Source organism: Toxotes jaculatrix, chromosome 12 (assembly GCF_017976425.1).
Source record: "Toxotes jaculatrix isolate fToxJac2 chromosome 12, fToxJac2.pri, whole genome shotgun sequence".
Lineage (NCBI taxonomy): Eukaryota > Metazoa > Chordata > Actinopteri > Toxotidae > Toxotes > Toxotes jaculatrix.
Genome location: NC_054405.1, coordinates 5,860,696 through 5,881,719, shown reverse-complemented (window position 1 = coordinate 5,881,719; position 21,024 = coordinate 5,860,696). Strand labels below are relative to the sequence as shown.

General features: G+C 41.5%; 1 protein-coding gene across 1 annotated transcript in view; it reads left to right on the top strand.

Annotated features, from left to right (window-relative positions):
• uvrag (UV radiation resistance associated gene) overlaps positions 1-21,024 on the top strand; it is an 82,307-nt gene that overhangs the window by 39,375 nt on the left and 21,908 nt on the right. The window contains exon 13 of the mRNA XM_041052119.1: positions 7,721-7,796. Within this exon, the coding sequence (XP_040908053.1) occupies positions 7,721-7,796 (76 nt within the window). The remainder of the gene's footprint in view (positions 1-7,720; positions 7,797-21,024) is intronic.

The window sequence follows — 21,024 nt, the reverse complement described above, 5'->3', positions numbered from 1 at the left end:
GAACAGCGGATGTAAATGGGATTTACACATCACTGCTTGAATCAGTCACAAAAGAAACTGCTGGTGGAGGCACTGAACACGAACACCAGGGGAGGGAGGCCGGCTTTAGACAAGAGGAACCTGTGAGCTCCTAGAAAGGAGGTTATTGTTCCAGGGCTTCAGCGGTTTCATGTCTTTTAACATGGACCATGTGCATTGAAGGAGAGGGGGAATTACACCCAAACTACCCTGTCCTGCTTCAGGTTGCACAGGAGTGAAAAGGAAAAGCACCGTGAGGCTGCAGCGCGGGTTAAATATCCTGCCTAACCTACATTATTATAGGAACACACACAAAAGCAGAGTTTGGCTTTTTAGTCTTCCGGCAAGACTTAGTAGTTAAACAGTAAATTCCACAAATTACAAGAATTACATACTCTCTCACCCCCTGTGATATCTAACCGTTCACATGCATTTGATTTTATTCACAGAGGTTTTGAGATCTGTCCTGAGATTTCCGCTACCAACACTGTACAATGCACATCAGTGGAATTTCATCTGCTGTCTTTGTTTCCTTACGTTCTATCTTACAGTGTAATACAGGAATGAAATCAGAGATGTTTATGGTTTTGGTTCTTTAAGAGACTGCACACTGTCTGGTATTGTAGAATAAATCCTGTTATCTAAGCAGTGTCATATGCACATGTTTGGTAGTGGTTCAGTTACATAGTCACTGTGTTCTTCATAGAGGAGATGATTGAGGCAATCAGCTTGGGAGCCAGAGAGCTTAAATCAAAGTTGAACAAATAGCTCATTATTAAGGTCTGTATGTCAGCTACAAAGATACCCTGGGACTGGACAGAATGTTTACTTGTCTTTTGACGTTTTCTACCAAATCACTCAAGGACAATGGCAGGAACGGTATGTTTGTAATAGCTCTGAAGAAGTCAAGAAATCTCTTCTAGGTTGACAGGTTAGTTGCATAAGCCGCCCTTCATCTTGGAGCCCTGCTGTTCTGCAGCCTATTCCAGCAGTCTTTGTCCATACTTCATTAAAAAGATAACAAGAAGCATCTGTGCCGAACGGCTTTTTGAAGAGTGCTGTAGGTTGAAAGGAATGACCCAGCCAGCTGAGAACATTCAATAGTATTGTATATTTGTTCATAGATTTAGAAATGGACGTGCAGTCTTTACAGTGTCTAACAGTCTTTATCTCAGGGTCGGCTCTCTTTAGGCACGCTGGCGGTGTGGTTGAAGGGGTGGCACTGTTGGTCTGTGTGTTGGCTGGTGCACCACTTTTGTGCAGACTGAAATATCTGACTGGAAAAAAAATTTGCAGACATTCGTGGTCCCCAGAGGATGAATGCTAATGCATTTGGTGATCCCCTGACTGTTCCTCTGACTCCTCCTTATCTTTGACAGTTGTGGTTTTAAGTGAATTATGTCAACAGTCATTAAATTTTATACGTACATTCATAGGAACTTTGTTTTTTTTTTTGCTTTTGATACTGTGACATTATCAGGTCAATTGGTTATTGGTTTAAATAATATTTTAGTGTTTAGTGCTAATTAGCAAACATTAGAATGCTTACATGCTAAACAAAGATGATGAACATGGTAAACATAAAACGTGTTTAGCATCAGCATGTCAGCGTTGTCACTGTGCATGACTAAGTTACCGTTTACAGTCTCATACAGCTGCTAACATGACTGCATGACTCTTGTGAGTTAAGCGATGATCATGAAAATTGGTGTTGACCTGAGAATGTTGTGAAGTTGGAATATTAATCCTAAATATGTGTTATAATCTCTTAATATAGGTTCAGAGAGCATGTCACTCTTTAAACCACTGGTTTGAAGTGATGGTCTGCTTTGAAGTTTTTGGCTTGTGAATACAGTGTATTGTGCTGGTCATCTCCGTCTCTGCTTACGATTTAAAAAAGAAAAAAATGGAAGAAAACAAAAGGAAAGGAAAGAGAAAATGAGGGTGTGGGGGTTGGGAACCGGGGTCAGCGGACCGCTGGATATTCTTAAGAGTCGTGATGAAAACCCAGTGTGACAGAGTGAGCAACTGCCACATCACTCAGGAGACACTTTAACGGCATAGACCAAGATGGCGAAACGGTTATACAGGGGTCTTTAGTGCAGCAGCGGTCATTAAAATAGCATTCACTGACAGATACTCAGTGTAATCATTTCTCAGATATTGAAAATTACAACTCGCTGTGATTTATATGGTAACCACTGCCATTAGAGCTTTGACAGTTGCAAGGCAGGTGTTTTTTTAAAAAGCAGGCTCAGATGATTTATGGTCCCGTGCTGTTTGAAATTGCACATTAAAGACATTGTGAAACTCACAAGAACAACCCCCCCCACACCCCTCCCCCTCCCATAACACCACCACCATAAAAACAGGGATGTAAGTACTGGCCAAGCCTCGTCTCCACCATGTGCGCAACTGTTGTTTTACACATTTGGAGTATTAATTAGGATGTCTAAACAGGCAAGCCAACACATGTGGAGACCTCAGCCTGTGTGTACATTACAGCAGGTCAGCCAGTCACTAGGAGTCTTCCCACCATATTCTCATGAACCTCGGTATGGCTGAGCACGACCACCCACCTGCAGCTCTGTATCCTCCTTTACACTCCTCCGTTTAATACAACAGACCCAAGAGGTGAGAGAGAGGAGTCTGATATAATTAGAGCATGCTTACACATACATGCTCTCTAGTTTGCACAAGAAGCACCCACTGACCTTGTGACCTTGTTTCTCTATTACATTGCTTTTAACAGGACTAGCTGTAGAGACCGAGGCCATTTTAACTGGAAAAGCAGAGCTGAGGTGGACCCTGTGCCCTCCATTTTGGCTCTGTCATTGTTCTATTGTAAAACATCAGAAAGCAATGTCTGTTTCAAACAGGCTGTATGTTGAAAGTAAAATGCAAATACAAAGCTTTAACTAGAGTGTTTGGGCCATAGTACCCTCACCTTTTACTCTTTGCACAAATAGCCCACAGATATTGCCATTTAAACCGGACGCTATAAAACATGTCATGTGCTTCTGACGCCTCCTGGGAGGCTGCTGGGGTGCAGTCCAAGGAGACAGTGAGGACACTGGCGGTGGTGGATCATCCAAAGATGAAAGAAATATAACTCAGCCTGCTATTACAAGATCCCTCAACATTGCAAAAGACAGGGCAAGGAGCAAATTTTAAAAGGTTTGGACGGGAAGAAAGTGCAATGAAATATTGCTTGATCTCATTATTGTAGCCGCATGTTTAATAGTTGTTTCCTCCTTTTAACAAGAGTCCTTGCTTTATATTTGAAGGTTGTCTGTGTGGAGAATGGGCGTCTAGACTAGCAGTTAAAGAACTTGCAGGCCGGGGGTGTACATATTCTCACTCATAAAGACAGGGGACTTTCCTGTGAGATGTAGCTTTTGTCTTTTTACAGTTTCGTGGCTCCACACTTATTAATTACATATTTTGGTGTCTATGGACAGAGCCAGCACTTGCACTTTAATTATTGCTTGAAGGGTAGAAGAAAAGGGAAGGGTGATTTTTCTTTTTTTATTTTCTTTTATGACGGTGAAAAAAAAGTGGCAGATTTACTTCTGTTCCTAACTCACTGTCTTTTTGCTTTTCATCTTTTTGTCCAGTGCATGCAGAGTTCAGTATTAGCTAAATGAAAGCAGCCTTCATGTTTCAGTAATCAGTCTTTTAAATGGACGCTAAAGTGAGTGGGTGTGTTGATTACGGTGCCTGTCATATTCAGTTTGCTGTGTTAGTTTCGCAGACATGACCCTTCAGCAGAGCTGCCACTGAGGGGAGCAGGAGAGGGATGTGCTGACGGAAGAAACGGCTTGATTAAGGAAAGTGAGGAAATACGAGGAGGACTGAGATAGAGGCGGTTTGATTTGATTTAAATGTACAAGAAAATTAAACAAAAGACCCAACAGCACTATGCACAAAGGTGCAAGAGGTGAAGTAAGCATGACTTCATTTAAAAACAACACAAAAACAAATTGTTTCGTTCCAGCGGGGCAAGCACAATTAGTGCCACAAACAGTACTTCTCCAGCCTGTGTGTGAATCTTTCTGGTTTGTGTCTGTTTATTCTGGACCCTTCATCCTGATGGACTGACAGGGCACTGATTTTGGCCTCCATATTCCTTCAGGACTGTAATTTATTTCGTCCTGTTTAGTGTAGAAGGCTGCTTCAGTTTATGCCGCTGCTGCAGGCTGAGTGATTAAAGATGGCGTTCTGTCTCCTCTTACTCTGCCTCCTCATGTCTCTCCCATGCACATACCACTGACATTTCCACTGTCAAAGCAGGAATGATAGCAAAGGCTTTTTGTCCCCAGTGCCGATTCCCAAGTCCCCCAGAGCTAAGTTAGGTGAAAAGTGAAAAGGAAAAAAAAATTAACTTTAAAAGTTCTGTATACATTATTGTGAGTTTTTGTATTGTAGTATGCTTCCTCTTCATCTTTTCCTCTACATTCCTTTGAATGTGTCTTAATCTCCTTGGGGTAAACCTTGACTGATTAGATAATGTATAAAATAATAAAATATCCCTAAGTAATTCCCATATTCCTTTAGCACCTTCTCCTCCCCTCCGCCATCAGACTTCCTCCCTCGATCCTCAGCACTGCTGTGTAATAATATATTTGACTTTACTGGACGTCCCTGGAGGGATTCCTGGTGTTTGGTGAACCGGAGTCTCTCCAGTGTGATATCAGACACAGTGGACAGCGGTCATTAATCACTTCACAGTGACGGAGCCTGTGTGTGTATTCATGTGTTTGCGTGTGTGTGTTGGAAGTGACTGTGTTTTCCTTTTCATGCATGTTCATCAGCAAACAAATCCTATCTTTTTGTGGGGAAGTGATATTGTGAATGCCAGCAGTGTGAGGGGAATGCTTGTTGTGTTGTTCTTCCCCTCTCTGTTAGTTATTTCCTAGTGCTGAGATATGACCTCTGGCGTGTCGCCTTCTCCGTGGGGCCCTGGCTGCATGTCGGAGATATGGAGGACCAACAAGCGGCTGGCTGTGTGGCCCTCAGGCCACAAGCGTTTCACTTTTTGCCTGCCAGTGTTTGCAGCAACATCCTGTTCGAATTCATTGTAGTGTTAGAATGATCTCCATCTGTTAAGAGTTTATTTCAGAGTTGCAGTGTAATGTGTGAGTGAGGAGGTGTTTACAGTGAGCTCTAGGTCAGAATGTTGTCTGAGATCTTCAGACGCCCTCAGATATGAGAAGGGCAAATCAAACTTGCAAGAAATGGATTAAAGCCAGATAAAAGAAATAGAGACTTCATGTTAAAAATAAGTTAATGTCGTGTTAGTACTAAGCTCCCATTATCAAGCGCATCAAGATCTGAGTCAAATCTGGCCTTCAACATGCAACAAGCACATTTAAAACATTACATAAACCTGCAGAGTTACAGTGTTGTTAAAATGATCTCAGTTGACAGTAGAGTCCAGTGAAGTGCCAGCGCTGAGGAAGTGTATTTTCTGCTGTATTCTCCCGTTGCCTCAGGCACCTCTAGGTCATAGTAAGAGGGGGTGAAGAGCCCCATATCTGCACTCACACAGGATTAAGAAAAGACCATGACCCAGTCCCCAGGGGGCACACACACAGGAAGGAGGCATGCCGGATGCTCATATTCACTAGTACACACACACACACACACACACATGTGCAAAGCATTCAACACATGTCTGCACATACTGCACAGTACACACATCAGAATGCATCTTCTGGCAGCACAGTCATATAATAACAGAAGCATGTCTCTTGTGGAATTGGTCATACTTACATATTGGTTACTTAATATATTGCTTTTTTTTTTTAAAATATTCTTATAGATGTGATTGTGTCTCATTTTAGAATTTGTTCTGAAACTCCCATTGCAGAGCCTCAATCCCCTCCTCAGTCTTTCCAGTCGTGTCTCGATAAAGTAGCTGAGCAAAAAGCCACCAAGGTGCTGCTCCAAATACAATTCTGTGCTGCTGTTTTGACATCAACAGTGACACATGCCTTATTAACCACTTTTCAGATGGAAAGGCTTATCTTTACAATAATATTTCCTCCGCCCCTTGATTCTATTTGACATGGCGTTTTGGCAGCAACAACTGTTGCAACAAAAAAGTGTTTGATGTTGGATTTTTGCTCTTACAAAGACCAGATGTCAACTTCATGTGCAGAAATAAGCAGTGAAACACCTCTAAAAAGAAGGCCTTTTTCCTTTCCACCTTTTTTAAACCGCAGTTTCTGTGTTTGAGTGAGAGGTTGAGAGTGGGATTAGGTTTAAGTTACTCTGAAGAGTTTAGATATGGCCAAGGAATGAATGTACAGTTCAGAAAGTGTTCAGACCCCTTCACATTTTTCACATCTTGTAATGTTGCAGCCTTATGCTAAAGGTGTTTAAATTTATTTTAATTTTAAGTATTTAGGTATTCAGACCCTTCACTCCATAATTACTTAGGTTGGACAGGGTCTGTGGGTGTACAGCCATTTTCAGGTCTCTCCAGACATGATCGATTGGGGTCATGTCGTGGCTCTGACAGGGCCACTCACTCAAGGACATTCACAGAATTGTCCTTCAGCCACTCCTGTGTTGACTTGGCTGTGTGCTTAGAGTTATTGTCCTGTTGCAGATCTGTTCCCAGATCTGTGTCTTAACACAATCCTACTTCTGAGCTCTGTTGACAGTTCCTTGGACCTCATGGTTTGGTTTTTGCTCTGATATTCATTCTCATCCGTGACACCTTATATAGACAGGTCAAATCATGTCTAAAATTCAGTTTCCTCTTTGTCATTAAGGAGTACTTGGTGTAGATTGAAGAGGGAAAAAAATAAATGTAAATGATTTTAGCATAAGTGAAGGGATGTGAATACTTTCTGAATGTACTGTAGATAACCAACTGATGCAAACAGGTGTGTGTGTGTATGTGTGTTTTGTCAGACCAAAGCTCTGCTCAGTCTGCGGAGCTGCTTTTCCAATATACTGTATCCCTCTCAGTGGGAGATCAGCAGACGAAAGCACATAATGACAGGAAGGGATGAGTCCAGCCTTAAGTTCCTGGTAGCAGAGAGAATTTTCCCATTCTGAATGTCAGCATACTCCCCTCTCTGCCCTACCCAGGGCTATCTCCCCCATCCCATCTCTCTGTGCAGTCCTAACTAAGACATCTGACTGGCACCAATGGGACTTTCCCACCATACTGAAAGGAAAAGCTCTCTTTGTTCCTGCTGAGAGGCGGATGGATAGGCTGCTTGGACGCCTCTGCCCTGTTTGATATTTCAGTTTAAGAAGATATGGAGGTGGCGTCTGTGGGATGGGATCATGGACCCAGACCCAGCTCCTTCAACCATCTGCAAGTGTTAGCCACTGTAAACACCAGTGGCTACATGAATGAGCACTTTCAATAACGGGAAGAATTAATTGCCTGTTGCAGAGCCACAGAGCAACAGCTGTTTGAATCCTTCAAAGTAAAATGAACAAACAGTGAACCCCCTTTTAATTCCACAGTCCTTTATTGACTTTTTCACATGACCAGACCCACAGTATATTGTGATATGCAGTGTGGATGTAATGCAGTAGAATTGAACATGTTTAGTTGGCTTGCGTGTGTTTGCACGGAAGGTTTTAACACCTTTGTTTTCACACTCTGTGGGTAATGGAGTAAATGACCTGTCCCTGTTTAATGTTAAGCTTTTCTTTTTTCTCCTATCTTTCACAGATTCCCCTTGTACCCTAGAGGAGAGCGGTTTCACTTTGAATATGGGGTCTACTTACTCAACAAGAACATTGCCCAGGTAATAAATGAACACACATCCATTACACAAATGTTTGCCACACTTCACTGTGTGAACGTTTTAAGATAGGAAAAGTATATAACAGATTTGAGGGAAGAAAATAAATGTATTTAATATGTAATATAAAATATTGATACTTCTCATTTAAGGTAATATTTTTACCCTATAGTCAAAACTTTTTTACTAAGTTTTACCCTAGCCAGACACCATGTTGTATGAACCACTTCTTTCCTCGTATATCCCTGCCTTTAAGGTGCCTTTGAAGCTACAGATAATCACAACACGAAATGTATACGTGAGGGTGACTCTTGGCACACCAGCTGAATTAATGCTCTAAATTGGTTTCACTTTCTTCCTCCATCCCTCACAAATACATCCACCTCATGGGAGGGCTGAGCTCATGAACTGTCCATGCTTATTAAAGTACACCTAGTGTGTTGACCTGGGTGACTCCTTCCATTCATCCCTAAGACATTTAGCACTGACTTGTAGCAATTTGCATTCCATTCCCTGTTCACCCCCTGGTCCAGCGGGGGAATGAAGGGCCTCTCAACTGAATAAGACTGAGCAATTAGCACTAGCAGGTGGTTGACTTCAAACCACTGCACTTTGGGAGGTTTTAGTTCTAATACCAGACCACAAGCTGCTAGCCAGCATTCGAGTCTGCCATCTTCCCACCAGAGTCCAAGAACAAGAAAATGTACCAGATAATGAAACGATTTAGTCAGCAAATGAAAATAAGCGCTGTCTGAAACCACCAAAGGGAACAACAAAATGGTCGGTTGTGTTTTGAAACAGTCTCACTGGATATAGTGTGTCATATTTCTGTATAATGATTTTTGTGTAATGAATCCAAAATGAAGCCATTATTCAAAGCTGGTACTGTAATGTACCTCGTTAGCTTGGTGGATGTTGCTGAGTAGCACCGAACTCTAATCTGACACTCATTCCATCACTGCTTGTCAATCCAGGCGCTCTAACACCGAGCTGAAATATTAGCTGGACTGAACTACTGAGGTTGACATCATTTGATTGATTTTACTATAATAACTGTCAAGACCCAGCACACACACACACACACACACACACATTTGACTGCTCACATATGCACCGGGGCATGCATTTACACCACAGTGACTTATCTAAGATCTGGCAAAATGTTGCTCAAAGGAAGATTTTGTAAAGCTTGTGCTGTACTTTTCAGCAAAACAGCTAAATGGGTTAATGTAATGTATAAGTAAAAATTAGGATGTTTTGTTTCTGTTTATGCATCAGGGAGAAAGATTTGAAGATGCACAACACTCTGTAATCTCTGTACATCTTCCTTCTTATCAGCTCTAATAATTCTAATCCATAATTCTTTTTATCAAAGCCGCACACACGTGATCTAAGCTTTCTGAGATTTCTCTGTCATGAATCTTAATCATGTGGTGCTGTCAAATGTAGCACTGCATGCTCACTCTTTCTGCAAGTTTAATTTGACCACTGATAGAAGGCACATGCTTCAGGAGAAGTATCCAGTACCCAAAACAGCTTCCCAGCTATAAAATCAAAAATAATATTGCTGAATTTAAATGTTAAAATGGTGCAGTAATGCACTGAGAGAGAAGTCTTGTCTGGTTTTTCCTCGAGACACATTTTTAAGTCATTATAAAAATGGCTGCCTCCAAAAAACACACTGTGTATATGGTTCTTCAAAGGAATCTGGTCCGATGAAAAATGAGACCCAGACAGCAGGACGTTTTCACCTGTATCCATGAAACCAGTGCAGAAAGATTCAGATTCAAGGTTTTGAAACCAGATGTAAACTATCAGCTGTAATGCAGCTGGGCTCATGTGTTGAGTGCATGATAACTTTGCATGATAAGAGCAATCTGCGGAATGATGAATTAATAAACTGAGATCATACTTCTTTGTATTATTTGTCAGTATGTAACTTCTGTGGAGGCTTGTTTCTGTGTTTCTGCACAGCCAACTAAATGTAACACCATGCTTGTGGTGGCCTTCACTTTAAGGTCACCTAGAGGAAAACACTTCTTTTTTGTATTTTTACTAAAGCTACAGTAACAGGTCCCGCTTTTAACTGCTCAGTAGAGCATCGGTATTTTTACAGGATGAAATTTCAGCTTTCATTCAAAGCCCTGTCTTATACATTCCATGTGTGCCTGACTACATCCATGTTAAGGATGAGTTATCAGGTTGACTCCAAAACAATATAACGGTGCCACATGAGTAGCCCAGCTCCACATGACAGTGATAATAGACCATTGTTTCAAAACTGAAGAAGTGGTAAACATGTCACAGTCGATAAAATAGAACTCACCGCAAACAAAGCTTGCCGACCCTCGTTTGGTTGATTTCTGCTAACTGCATTAAACTGTGTACTCCTGTGAGTCTGATCTTTCAGTCTCTTGGATCTCACATCACACATGTCCAAATTTTGGGATTTAAGGCGAGGAAAAGCATCAGTCAACACAACTCTTTCATGCTACATGTAATTTTCCCTTTTAATCTGATTAGGAAATTAGGATTCCTAGCTTTCTCGTTCTTTGTTTCACTCCCGTTCTGCTGTTTATGGTTTGTTTATTGGGGCTTATACTATGAAGTGCCTGCTTTACTAACTGCTACACACTGACAGTGGATTTACTACTCCTGATATGATTTTCCAACAAACAGCATTTTTCTGACAGGTTTTTTTTTTCTCTCTCATTTTTTGGTGGTTTTTGAATCTTTCTTCTTTGTGTCTTTAATAGCCTCCTTCGGCTCGCATGTTTTGCAGCCATTGCACAGCTTGTCCGATGTCTGGCTCCATGATACAAAGCAGAGGTCTGGTTTCACAGCAGACTCGGCTGACTGGTTGATTGGCTGGTTTGACTGACTGGAGCCTGGGTGGGAGACATTAGCTGTCCATCTCTTATTAAATTTCCCCATGTGGCTGTGTTTGAAAGTGATACAGGGAAGCTGGCAAAGGCTCAGGGCCACAGCAGGTCGACCCCGCTTTGATGTGGCAGAGGGAGAAGTTTGCTTTTATTAGGCCACATGTCACGAGGCCAGGGGTAAGGATGGGGAGGCAGCTTGGAGCACCCTGGATGTCAGGTGCTAACACACTCCCATGTTGCCACCTCAGGTTAATTTGTTTGACAAAGAGAAGTTAAGAAAGGCTTTAAGGAATGTCTGGGCTGAAGCCCAGACATTGTCCACCTCCTTATTTCTTGTGCAATCAGACAATATTGCAAAATCTGCAACGCCTGAGTGAGTCATTCATGTCTTAGTGGAGACATTGCCATTTTTGTTAATATGCATGTTTTGCCTTTGGTCTCAGTTGAACTAATACCAAAACACGAACGTGATTTACATAAAATGTGATCTGAATCTCTCAGCTTAGTTGTTAAATGAATAGCATCTGGCTGCTGCTTTTCCTTGAAGTAGTCCACCACAGGTATGTTACTGGGCCTGAGGTGCCCGTCCACAGGAGGGCATAAATCTGCCATTCTTCCATTCACTGAGACAAATTATTGGAGATTGTGTGGCTGACTACTAAGGAACACCAGCAGCCCTTTCGTCTGGAAGCAGGCCATGTGCTGAATTTACCTACTCCCCGTCTTATCCACTAGGCCACATCGTTGTGAAACAGGCATGTGGAGCTGATTAGATGACAGCTGATGCTACACAAAATCTCTAGGTTTTAAGGAAGAGGGGGTAGGCATAACAATTAGTTCTCAGTCACTAAGCTCGGAGTATCATGTTTTGTGGTCCTCAGGCACAGGAAACCAGGAATTGGAAATTAAAACACAGTAAATGTGTTGTGGCCCAATCGAGTCACCTCTGCTTTCACCTCTGTGTCTTTCTGCTGGGGAAAGTCGCCTGCAGTGTCTCACCTTCCAAGTCTCTGGGCAATTTCACAGCATGATCTGCAGGCAAAGTGCCATACTGGTTGTCTGGAGCATACGTCAGAGGGCCTACTGCCATTAAGAGTGGCAACTGTGGCTCTATAAAACACAGCTATGACTCACTGGGGAGCCTACTGTGTTTAGTGGTGGGTGTAGTTTCAGTGAAGCTACTTGGAAAGGTTGTAAATATTCTAGTAAGAATAACTTGCGGGAAAAATGATTTTTTCCGCAGGGTGATGATTGACTCTTGGAAGTGGAAGCTGTAGTACAGTGTTTTGCAGATACTTTGTGCATTACTCAATATTGACCTGTAATAGGCTGATAGGCTGTGTCTGCAAAATAAATGTCACAACCTCAGGTGTGTGTGTGTGTAACACACACACAGTAGCAGGAAGTACCACAGAGACAGTTTTGAGTACTTTGTCAGGTGTTTATATGTGTATGTGTCTATCTGTCTGTTTGTGGACACATTTTGTCACTGCAATAGCATCACAGTTGTGCAAGATGCAGTCAGCCTTACAGATGTGTAGTTAACATCCTCTGGCCCACTTTTATTTTAAGTTGCTGATCAGTGCATCACAGTTTCAATCATTCCTGTTCACTCTAATACATTAGGTAAAAGTACAGACGAACGGATCACTAACCCTGCTGTAGTGGGAACTACCACAAAGGCGATTTTGAACAATTTCACAAGCATTTATATGTCTGTCAGAGTGTGTGTCTGTCTTTGTCTGTCTGTGGACACATTATGTCACCGTGATAGCATCACAACCATGCAAGACGCAGTCATAAAACTTTGTAGGTGTGTAATTGAGATCAAAACGAATGCTAAGTTTGAACATGGGTGTGATCGTGTCCAACACGTGTCATGTCTGAGATGATACCATTGCAAGATGGTCTCTAGTTGTGAGTGAGTTCATCAGCTCAGTAAAATCTTGTAGTAAACACAGAACATCTTTGCATTTCACTCATGTTAAGTCTTGTTAAACTGCGTTAAACATCTCAGATTTAAAAAAACAAACAAGGTTGGACACAGCAAAGGTAGTGCATCAGATTTGGACTCAGAATGTTGTGGTTATGTTATATGATCCACAGGCCACTGAGCCCAGATCATAAAACTTCTACTTTCTCAAACATCTCAAACTTACAAGGGGACCTTGTTGGTTTGGATATAATACAACGAGAGAAATAATTTTTTCCACCACTGTTAAACTAAATTCTGACTGATAGGCAAATAAAAAGTGAGCTGACTTGAGAGCAGTCTCTGCTATCTTAAAAAAAGGTATATGGAAATACACTGCATGTGTCATCAGGTTTGGTGAGAGAGGCTGCACTGGGTGATGTGGGAAAAAGTGATATGGTCAGATGAGTCATCTTTCACCATATTCTCATCAAGGGGGCGAGTGCATCTGCGGGGTACACCAAGAGAATGGTACAGGCCTCAACTCTTTACCCCTACAGTGAGGGGGTCTGGTGGTTCTGTTATGCTGTTGGCAGCATTTTGCTGGCATGGTCTGGGTCCACTTGCCCCCTCAGAGGGAAGCACCACCATCTCTTCTATTCTATTCTATTCTATTCTCTTTTGCTACTTTTCCTTTTATTTCATCTTTACGTCCACATACTGTATTCCAGACTTTAGGCCCTTCCTTCAGTTTGTCACCTCTGTGACAAAGCTCATGACCCAAGTCATAAGAGATACAGCATAGTCTTGGCATAGCCCTTCGTGGCCATTAGCTCATGTGATTGTGCTTTGATAAAAACCATATGACCCAAGCAAAGTCATACAAAAAATGAACATTACACAGATCCCTTCCACCTCATAACTCCCCTCCACCTCAGACTCAGTTGTCAAGACTGTTAAAATTCCCCAATGAATGCTATCTCCAGCTATTACCTTATTTCCTTTAATGCGGATGTTGGAGATGGTACAACTGGGTTTTGTGAAAAGAGTTCCTATAGTGAAAGAAAGGGCGTTCCACATTCACACATGAACTCAGTTTTTCCACAGTTGACATTCCTGCAAGCAGTTGTGTGTTTACTCTCTGTCAATCCACAAGCCTGTGAATCAGAAATGGCTGTGTATAATGACTGAATGTGTGACGTAGGTAATACAAATATGTGCTTCCTTCTCCCTGGTGTGATATACTGTAAATACTGTATACAGTAATAGCACAGGACCCTAATTTTGATTTCACTGGTCACATTTTGCAGATTTTCCCTCAACTATATTCCATATTTTTATTGTACTGTATAAAACAGGATTCAGTGAGTGACAGCTACAACTACAATGTGTTTCAGTCCAAATACTGAACCTACTTAACAGTATTTTATGGGGGCAGAAAGAACTGATAAGGATTTATCATTTGATCCCCAAGGCATTGTTCCCAGGAGAAATGTTGTGGGCTGCCTGGTCATATGTGTAGTATTTTTCACTTCTTCCATCACTTGAGCTCCCTTGAATGAGAGCAGAAACTGGATTGTCAGCCCGTTTCTCAGGAGGATCTTTCTGAGAATTGGAACACTTTTAGACAGACAGAACTATTCCAGGTTTGCCTCAAAAGCCTGTTGGTCTTTCTCTCCTTGTCCAGCTGAGGCTTGCGGTTTGTGACTCAGATCTTGGTGCGTCTCAGAAAACGTTCCAGAAAACAAAAAGGAAGAAAAACAGGCGAGTACATCTCCACTGCCCCCCCCCCTGAAAAACAGCAGTCATTCTCCTGTCCAGCCGCCTCTGCAGAAACCTCATCTTAACAAACAGACTCTTCAATGTTCAGAAATCATAATGCAGCCCACTGTATGCTGTTTGTTTACCTGAACCCTGGACCACGGTTCCCCAGGCTCTGCCACCATCTTTACCCTAAGACAGACAGGGCCTGGAAGCAATCAGGCCATTTCAACCGCCTGCTGCAACTCAGTGTCTTCATCCTTCCATAACAGCCACATCCGTTTTCTATTTTACAGGGATTGATATGATAAAACACATAACGAGCGGGATAGACACCAGAAAATGCAGCTCCAAGTCAGCGTAGTATACCTCACTTTCACCCTTAACAGGAAATGGGAAGGAAGAAATGAGGTACGAAGTGAAGTTCTGTTTTAGGCCAAGCCATAAACATGTCTGTTTTTGCTTTAGCCTGGTGAAGAATAGCCTGAATCTGTATGCTCCGAGTGTCATTTCCCACATGGCCACATGCTTTACAAATGCTGGATAATCATCCCTTACATTTAATAGAGGAGAAGTTATAGACCCTGTGTCTGACAGTGTGCGTTTAAATGCCATTCAGTGCCACTTCTAACAATATGTCTGTTCCCTGCTCACAAAAAGCTCTTAATTAGCGTACTTCAAGCAAGAAATAATTTTTGGCAGGTTGTGAGTGGGTTAAACTGAGAGTAACGTGGGTTGTATGGTGAGATTGTTAACAGCCTGACATGAGCAGAGACAGTGGGCTGATGGCCATCCGTGATGATGATGATGCCAGACTTTTGATTTTGATTTAGATCTATCAAAGCGTTGTAGTCTGAATCTTACAGTACTTTTATCCAGTTTGGATGGTATTGTGATAATAGGTGTGTATGTTATATTAAATAATGCAGAATATTGGTGAATTACCTGCATAACTTTTTTTTTTCACATCTGCCCCTGAATTGCAGGATGTTTGCATGTATGTATATATCTCCTCAAATTTTCATGATAAGCAAGAAGTAGCACTTATTACTGTTGCCATATTTAACCTAAGTGAGCTGATAAATGTTTTGAGATATGAATTGGGAGTAACCTGTGGTCTGTGTGTCTTGGCTGAGGCTGAGCATGAGAAACTTGACCAGCTCACGGCACTGTTTCAGCACAGGAAGAATTGATACCGAAGAAATTGCATGTAGAACTGTGTTTGTGCTCTGAAGAAACCGCCTGTAGGAAAAAAAAAAAGTTCTCAGTGGTTTAGTTGTCCCGTGGTTCATTGAAACTTCTTGTTCAAACTATATTAACCAAACCCAGGCCTTAACATACACCTCTGTATGCCTATGGGTTTTCATAGCCTCACTGTGTGGTCCCTGTTTTCCATCACAAAGTTTTGTTGTTAGTTACAGCTTGCATCCAGTGCCACTTATTGGCCAGGGAGAGTTGTTGGTGGGACCCTTTTTACAACCAGAAGCCGGAGAACTTTTTTCCATAAACAGATATTTACCATATACTGTTGTGTCAGGGAGAGTGTGGAAAGTAGTGCATCTGTGGTTCTGTGCTTGCAAAGCCTCAGCCACCCTGCCCCAGGTTCTGGGTTTGATAAGACAGAAGAGTGGAATTAATGGATGCTGCAGAGCAGGCCAGTACAATGAAAAGAGTGGTCTTTGTAGTCTGTCAGCTCTCCACTTTGCCGCCAGCCAAAAGTTGCGATTTATAAGCAGGTCTCAGACCGCAGTTGTAAGTGTATGTCACTGTTCTGTGGTTTCCAGTTTTGGGCGGGTGTGCGTAGTGAGGCCATCAGTGCGCTGCGATTATGCCTGAGCTCCAGGGTTTTATGGGAATTCCTCTGGACAGCCACCTATGACTTTATGAAACACTTAAATTCGTCTAATTGAATTTCCACATTTTGTGGTTGGTAGTTCCAGGTTTGTCCATCACCGCAAAGAGGTACCAGAGGAGCTAGTTCCACTAAATACGAGGGCAAAAGTAAATGTTAATTCTGTGTGTTTGTGTAGGTGTGTGTGTGTGTATATATGGGGAAACATTTGCATTTGCAAAACTATTCAGTTTTTGTTGATTAGTTAAGGTTTGACCACTGTTTAGTGTCTTCAGGTTGTCAGGTCAAGCCAGAATGCTATGTTACTTGCAGAGACTGATGAGGGTGAAGATGTCTTTGGACAGAGAGGGACCAGTACCAGTAGTATAGTTTATCTCATAACATTGGAATGAATAGGTCGAGATCCAGACATGATACATTGAGTTTAAGACATATTTAATTTGCTTTTATGTTTTGTGTTGTATAATCAACCAGTTGTAATCATGGTATGATCATGATGTTAGAATATCTTATTCCCACAGGTCAGACTGTGGATTTTACTGGCAAAATGTTCTGTAAATGTGGGCTTTGCTGTGTTTCTGGGTGTTTGGAAAGTGTTGGCTGCTCTGCTCCATCATTTACTTAATGGTGCGTCTGCAGTTTCCAGCTGGGTGGAATTTGTAACTTAGGCCTGTTTGTTTGGAGTCTGCTCTCCTGTTGTCTTACTGCATGTTACAGTACACCACTCTGCTTTAGCACCAAGGCCTCTCTAAAGTCCCGACATTTACAAATTACCCCTCTCTCTTAACTCCAGTTCAGCCATGTTTCTGTGGAAATATCTAAAAAATGGCTTAGGTTAGAAGGAAACTTAGACAGTAGATAAAAGGAAAGAGAAAATCCAACAAGACAGTACATAGCAAGTAAGTTCTTTTTCTTCACAAGAGGTTATATCTCTTCCTTTGATGGTAGTTATGTCATTGAATCTTAAAGTCATGGAGCTAAAATCAGCAGTTTTTAGAGTCCGTTCTGTTTTTCTCTTGGTACAGTCGAGGGAAACAGGCCCAAGGCACACAAACAAAAGAATTCTCTTTCTCTTGCTGGCTTTTTTTGGCTGGCCAGGCTTAGCTCCTGGGGCCCCCACCAACTTGTCATAAGAACAGAGAGGGCAGAGACCAAGTATATTTTATGTCAGCAAGTTTAGAAAAACTTGTTTTTCTTGTTAATTCATCAAACCCTGTGTACTGTCATATGGGTGTTTGGGAGTAGAGAAATTCCGTCATGAGCTCAGGGCCTATTGCGGCTCAATGACATTAAACAGTTCTTAGTATAAAACAATGCTGGCCCCATCTGGTCAGTATTTGAAAAAATATCAGCCATGCTGGCTCTGTGTTAGTCCCTCTATCCAGTGTCGTTCCTGCTTCCATGTGGGTTTCATCAGAGCCCTTTGACTCTGGCCAATCGGCAGCTTTTTATCTGAATTAACACAGCGGCCCTGGACCAGAGTTCTTTCAGTGGCACTCATCGTCGAGTTAAAAGAGTCGAAGTCTCTTTCCCCCTAATTTTGTTTTGTCTAGTTAATCTGAACATTAGTCTTTTTCTCTGAATGTCAGTCGCACCAACACTCCTCTCCATCAAATAAAGCCTCACCTCATTAGGGCTGTGTCTCTCTGTCTCTGTCGCCCCTGATGTCAGCCTCCATTACTCTGCCAGGGGGAGATGATATGGGTGGGGTGTCCTCACTGTCATGTCATCATCTCTGTCATCCAGACACGGCTTTCTTGTTATTAATGAAGCGTCTGTGATGAGCCCAGGCCTGTTGCCCCAGAGGACACATAATCGTTTTACAGTTATTGGAGAAAGAGGGCTAAGTGGCTAATGAAAGCAGCTGTTAAATAAACACCAGCTCAAGTTAAAAAAAAAAAAAAAGAGACTGAGAGGTGTTTTTTTTCCTTTAAAAATAATTAGTGCAAGCTGTTTTCTCTGAATCCAAATAACTTTTTATTTTCCAAGATATTAGCTGCATTAAGAATGTTACTTTGATCATGTGCTCTTGGGGCAAGTAACAAAATTCATAGCATTTACTGATACCTACAGTATGCAAAGACAAACAGGATCTAATTTACAGTTCAAGATAGTTCACTCATTCAGTATCAACACCGGCTTAGAAAGCTGCCTAAGGACATTTGGCCATTTCTGATATAATATATAGTTTAATTTTATTGAGTTAGTGGTTAAATTTCACTGGAAAATCATTGCTGAATGTGTGAAATCAAAGTTACTGCTGAAAGGTTAATTCTGGTTGTACATAAACTTCTATATTTTATATTCAGTTTGATTGCATCTCAACTGGTTTGTTTGTTGTTGCGCTCCAGGTTGTTACTTACCCATTATGACGCCAAGCGGCCATCTCTAAAGTTTTAGTGGACAAATTATTGCCAATACTGTTGTTGTCGCCATGGAAACGGATCCTTTTTTTAAGTTAAAACATGTGTCAGCCAAGTCGTTGGCTCGTGCTTTTCAGAGCAATTACGACGCTGTCCACAGAAACTACACCCTGCCCGAGTGTGCATCCAACTACAAATATAAACACAAATGCACATGCTGTAATTAAATTATGTCAGCTCATGTGTTTGGCTTTTATGTTTTTGGAGCCTCAGCCACACAGCCGTTACAGCAGTCAGAGGGAAGCAGTTTGGAGTACATAGTTATTCTTGAGAGTAGCAGAGCTTTGCTCCATCTCGTGGCTCTGAGAAACAAGCAGTCAGAGGAGTTCACCTGCCAGCAGCAATATCATAATTCATCTCCTCCATCCCTGTTGACAAGGCTCTCTCCACCTGACAACCTCAGCCTGTCTCCAGCAATTGGGAGTCTGTAGACCTCAGAGTTACGATCAGAAAATCCAGCTGATGAGAAGGGCTGTGTGAACAGTGGTTTGGATTATTGGCTATGACTTTAGTTTTATTTTGTCATTTTTCATTAATGCATCATCGTTTTTCAGTCTTTATTTTTCAAGTTATTGTATGTGTGATATACTGCAGCAATTTCTTTGTGTAAGTAGTTGGGTTTTTTTATGAATTGGCTGTTGTAAAAGAGCTGGATTGACCTGTATTTCACTTAAACCTTCAGCTAAATTCAGCAGTGGCCTTCTTCCAGGTTAGAAACCACACATTCAACCTCGCACTCTTTCCCTCACGCTGAATTAATGGAACAGTCTACATAGTTGGGCACCAAAAGTGTGGTGGGAAAAAAGCTTGCACAATAGCTATTTGTTTTTTGTTCATCGTTCTGTCTCTGCCTCTCTCTTCAAGTCCTAATCAGATTTGTTTCCTTGAGAATTAGGTCGCATTGGGAAAAAAAAAAAAATCCATGTAGCCATTTATATGTATGTGTTTATTTTTTATGTAAGTCTCTGTGGCTGTTTTTTTTATTGTCATTGTTTTGTTTTGTTGGTTGGATAAAAGTGAGAAAGATTCATAAATACACCTAACATGCATCCATATTAGGGGAATGCGATATTATGGGTCATAGTCATTTGACTGTACAGGGATTTTGAACTCTGAACAGCACTCAGTGTGAGGAAATTATAATTTTGAATTAGCCAGTTTAATCACAGATTACACCACCTTTTCTAATTTTAAACAATGCGGCAAATACTCCACGTGGGATTTGGGCCACAAGTATTACATTGTTTCATAAGTAAAATTAAATATTGGATACATTCGGTCCTGTGTCTGTAATCTGATTGCAAAGACCAGTCCCAGATTCTAATCAGCCTTTCATTATGAGAAAATCTTTCTGTATTTGAATATGTCTGTTTAATTCCAAGCACTGTAATCCATTGGCAGTGCAAAAAAAAAAAAAAGTTTTAACATCCTTAACACTGTGCAGGGTCATAGTTGAACAAACCCAGATGACCAGAGAATGCTCCAGGCTCTCCAAAGTAAACCGGACACGGCCTATACTCTTCACATACCGTGGCAGGATTTAATTTGAGACTGGGACCCAATGAAGAAGAGAGCCACAGGTTTTTCTTTTCGTTTTGTTTATTGTACAATTATGCAGCTTTTGAATTTTTATCCTTCTCTCACAAAATCATTTTCATGCACTTCGGTGTTTGCCGAACATACCCACAGCGTTCACAGCGTAATTTGTTTGTAGTCAAATTTGTGACAGTCTATGACTGGACATGGTGAGTTTACCATGCCATAATGTGTTTTTAAGCCAAGCTGAGTCATTACTGTTATTTCCATTTTGCTAGCAGAGCAAAACTCAACCATTTTACAGTGCATTGAAATCCCTATTTAGGTTTCCACTCTTTGGTCTTCAGTACTGTCAAGTGTGACTAAAGTATGTGAAATGGTGCTTTCCTTTTATGCCATATTTCACATAAGCTATACTTTCTCCCCTAATACTCTCATACAGGAGTTGTTTCAGAAGCATAATGTGGACTTTGTCTTTGCCAGTGGCTCTTGGAAAGCTGACCACAGTCTCCGATCTATTCTGCGAGAGGAAAGGTTGGTCTGTTGGCTTACGACTAGGATCTCTGCTAATACTTAATATGTTCATAAGCCTCTCCTGATGGCTCTTTCTGGCTCACACACAAACATACATTTACACAGATAAAACATAAAATAAAAATCTTACAAATCTGCAGTATTGTATGTACAGTCAGTGAAAACATATATAATACATGTGAAAAACGTAGTTAGCTCCTTCTCCATGTGGATATACAATGGACCTCACACTCTCCTATTTATACTTTCATCCTCACCAATGCATACTCCTCCATGTAAGCGGTATGATGCTACATATTTTATTCTTGTAGAATTGCAGCAGGATCTGACT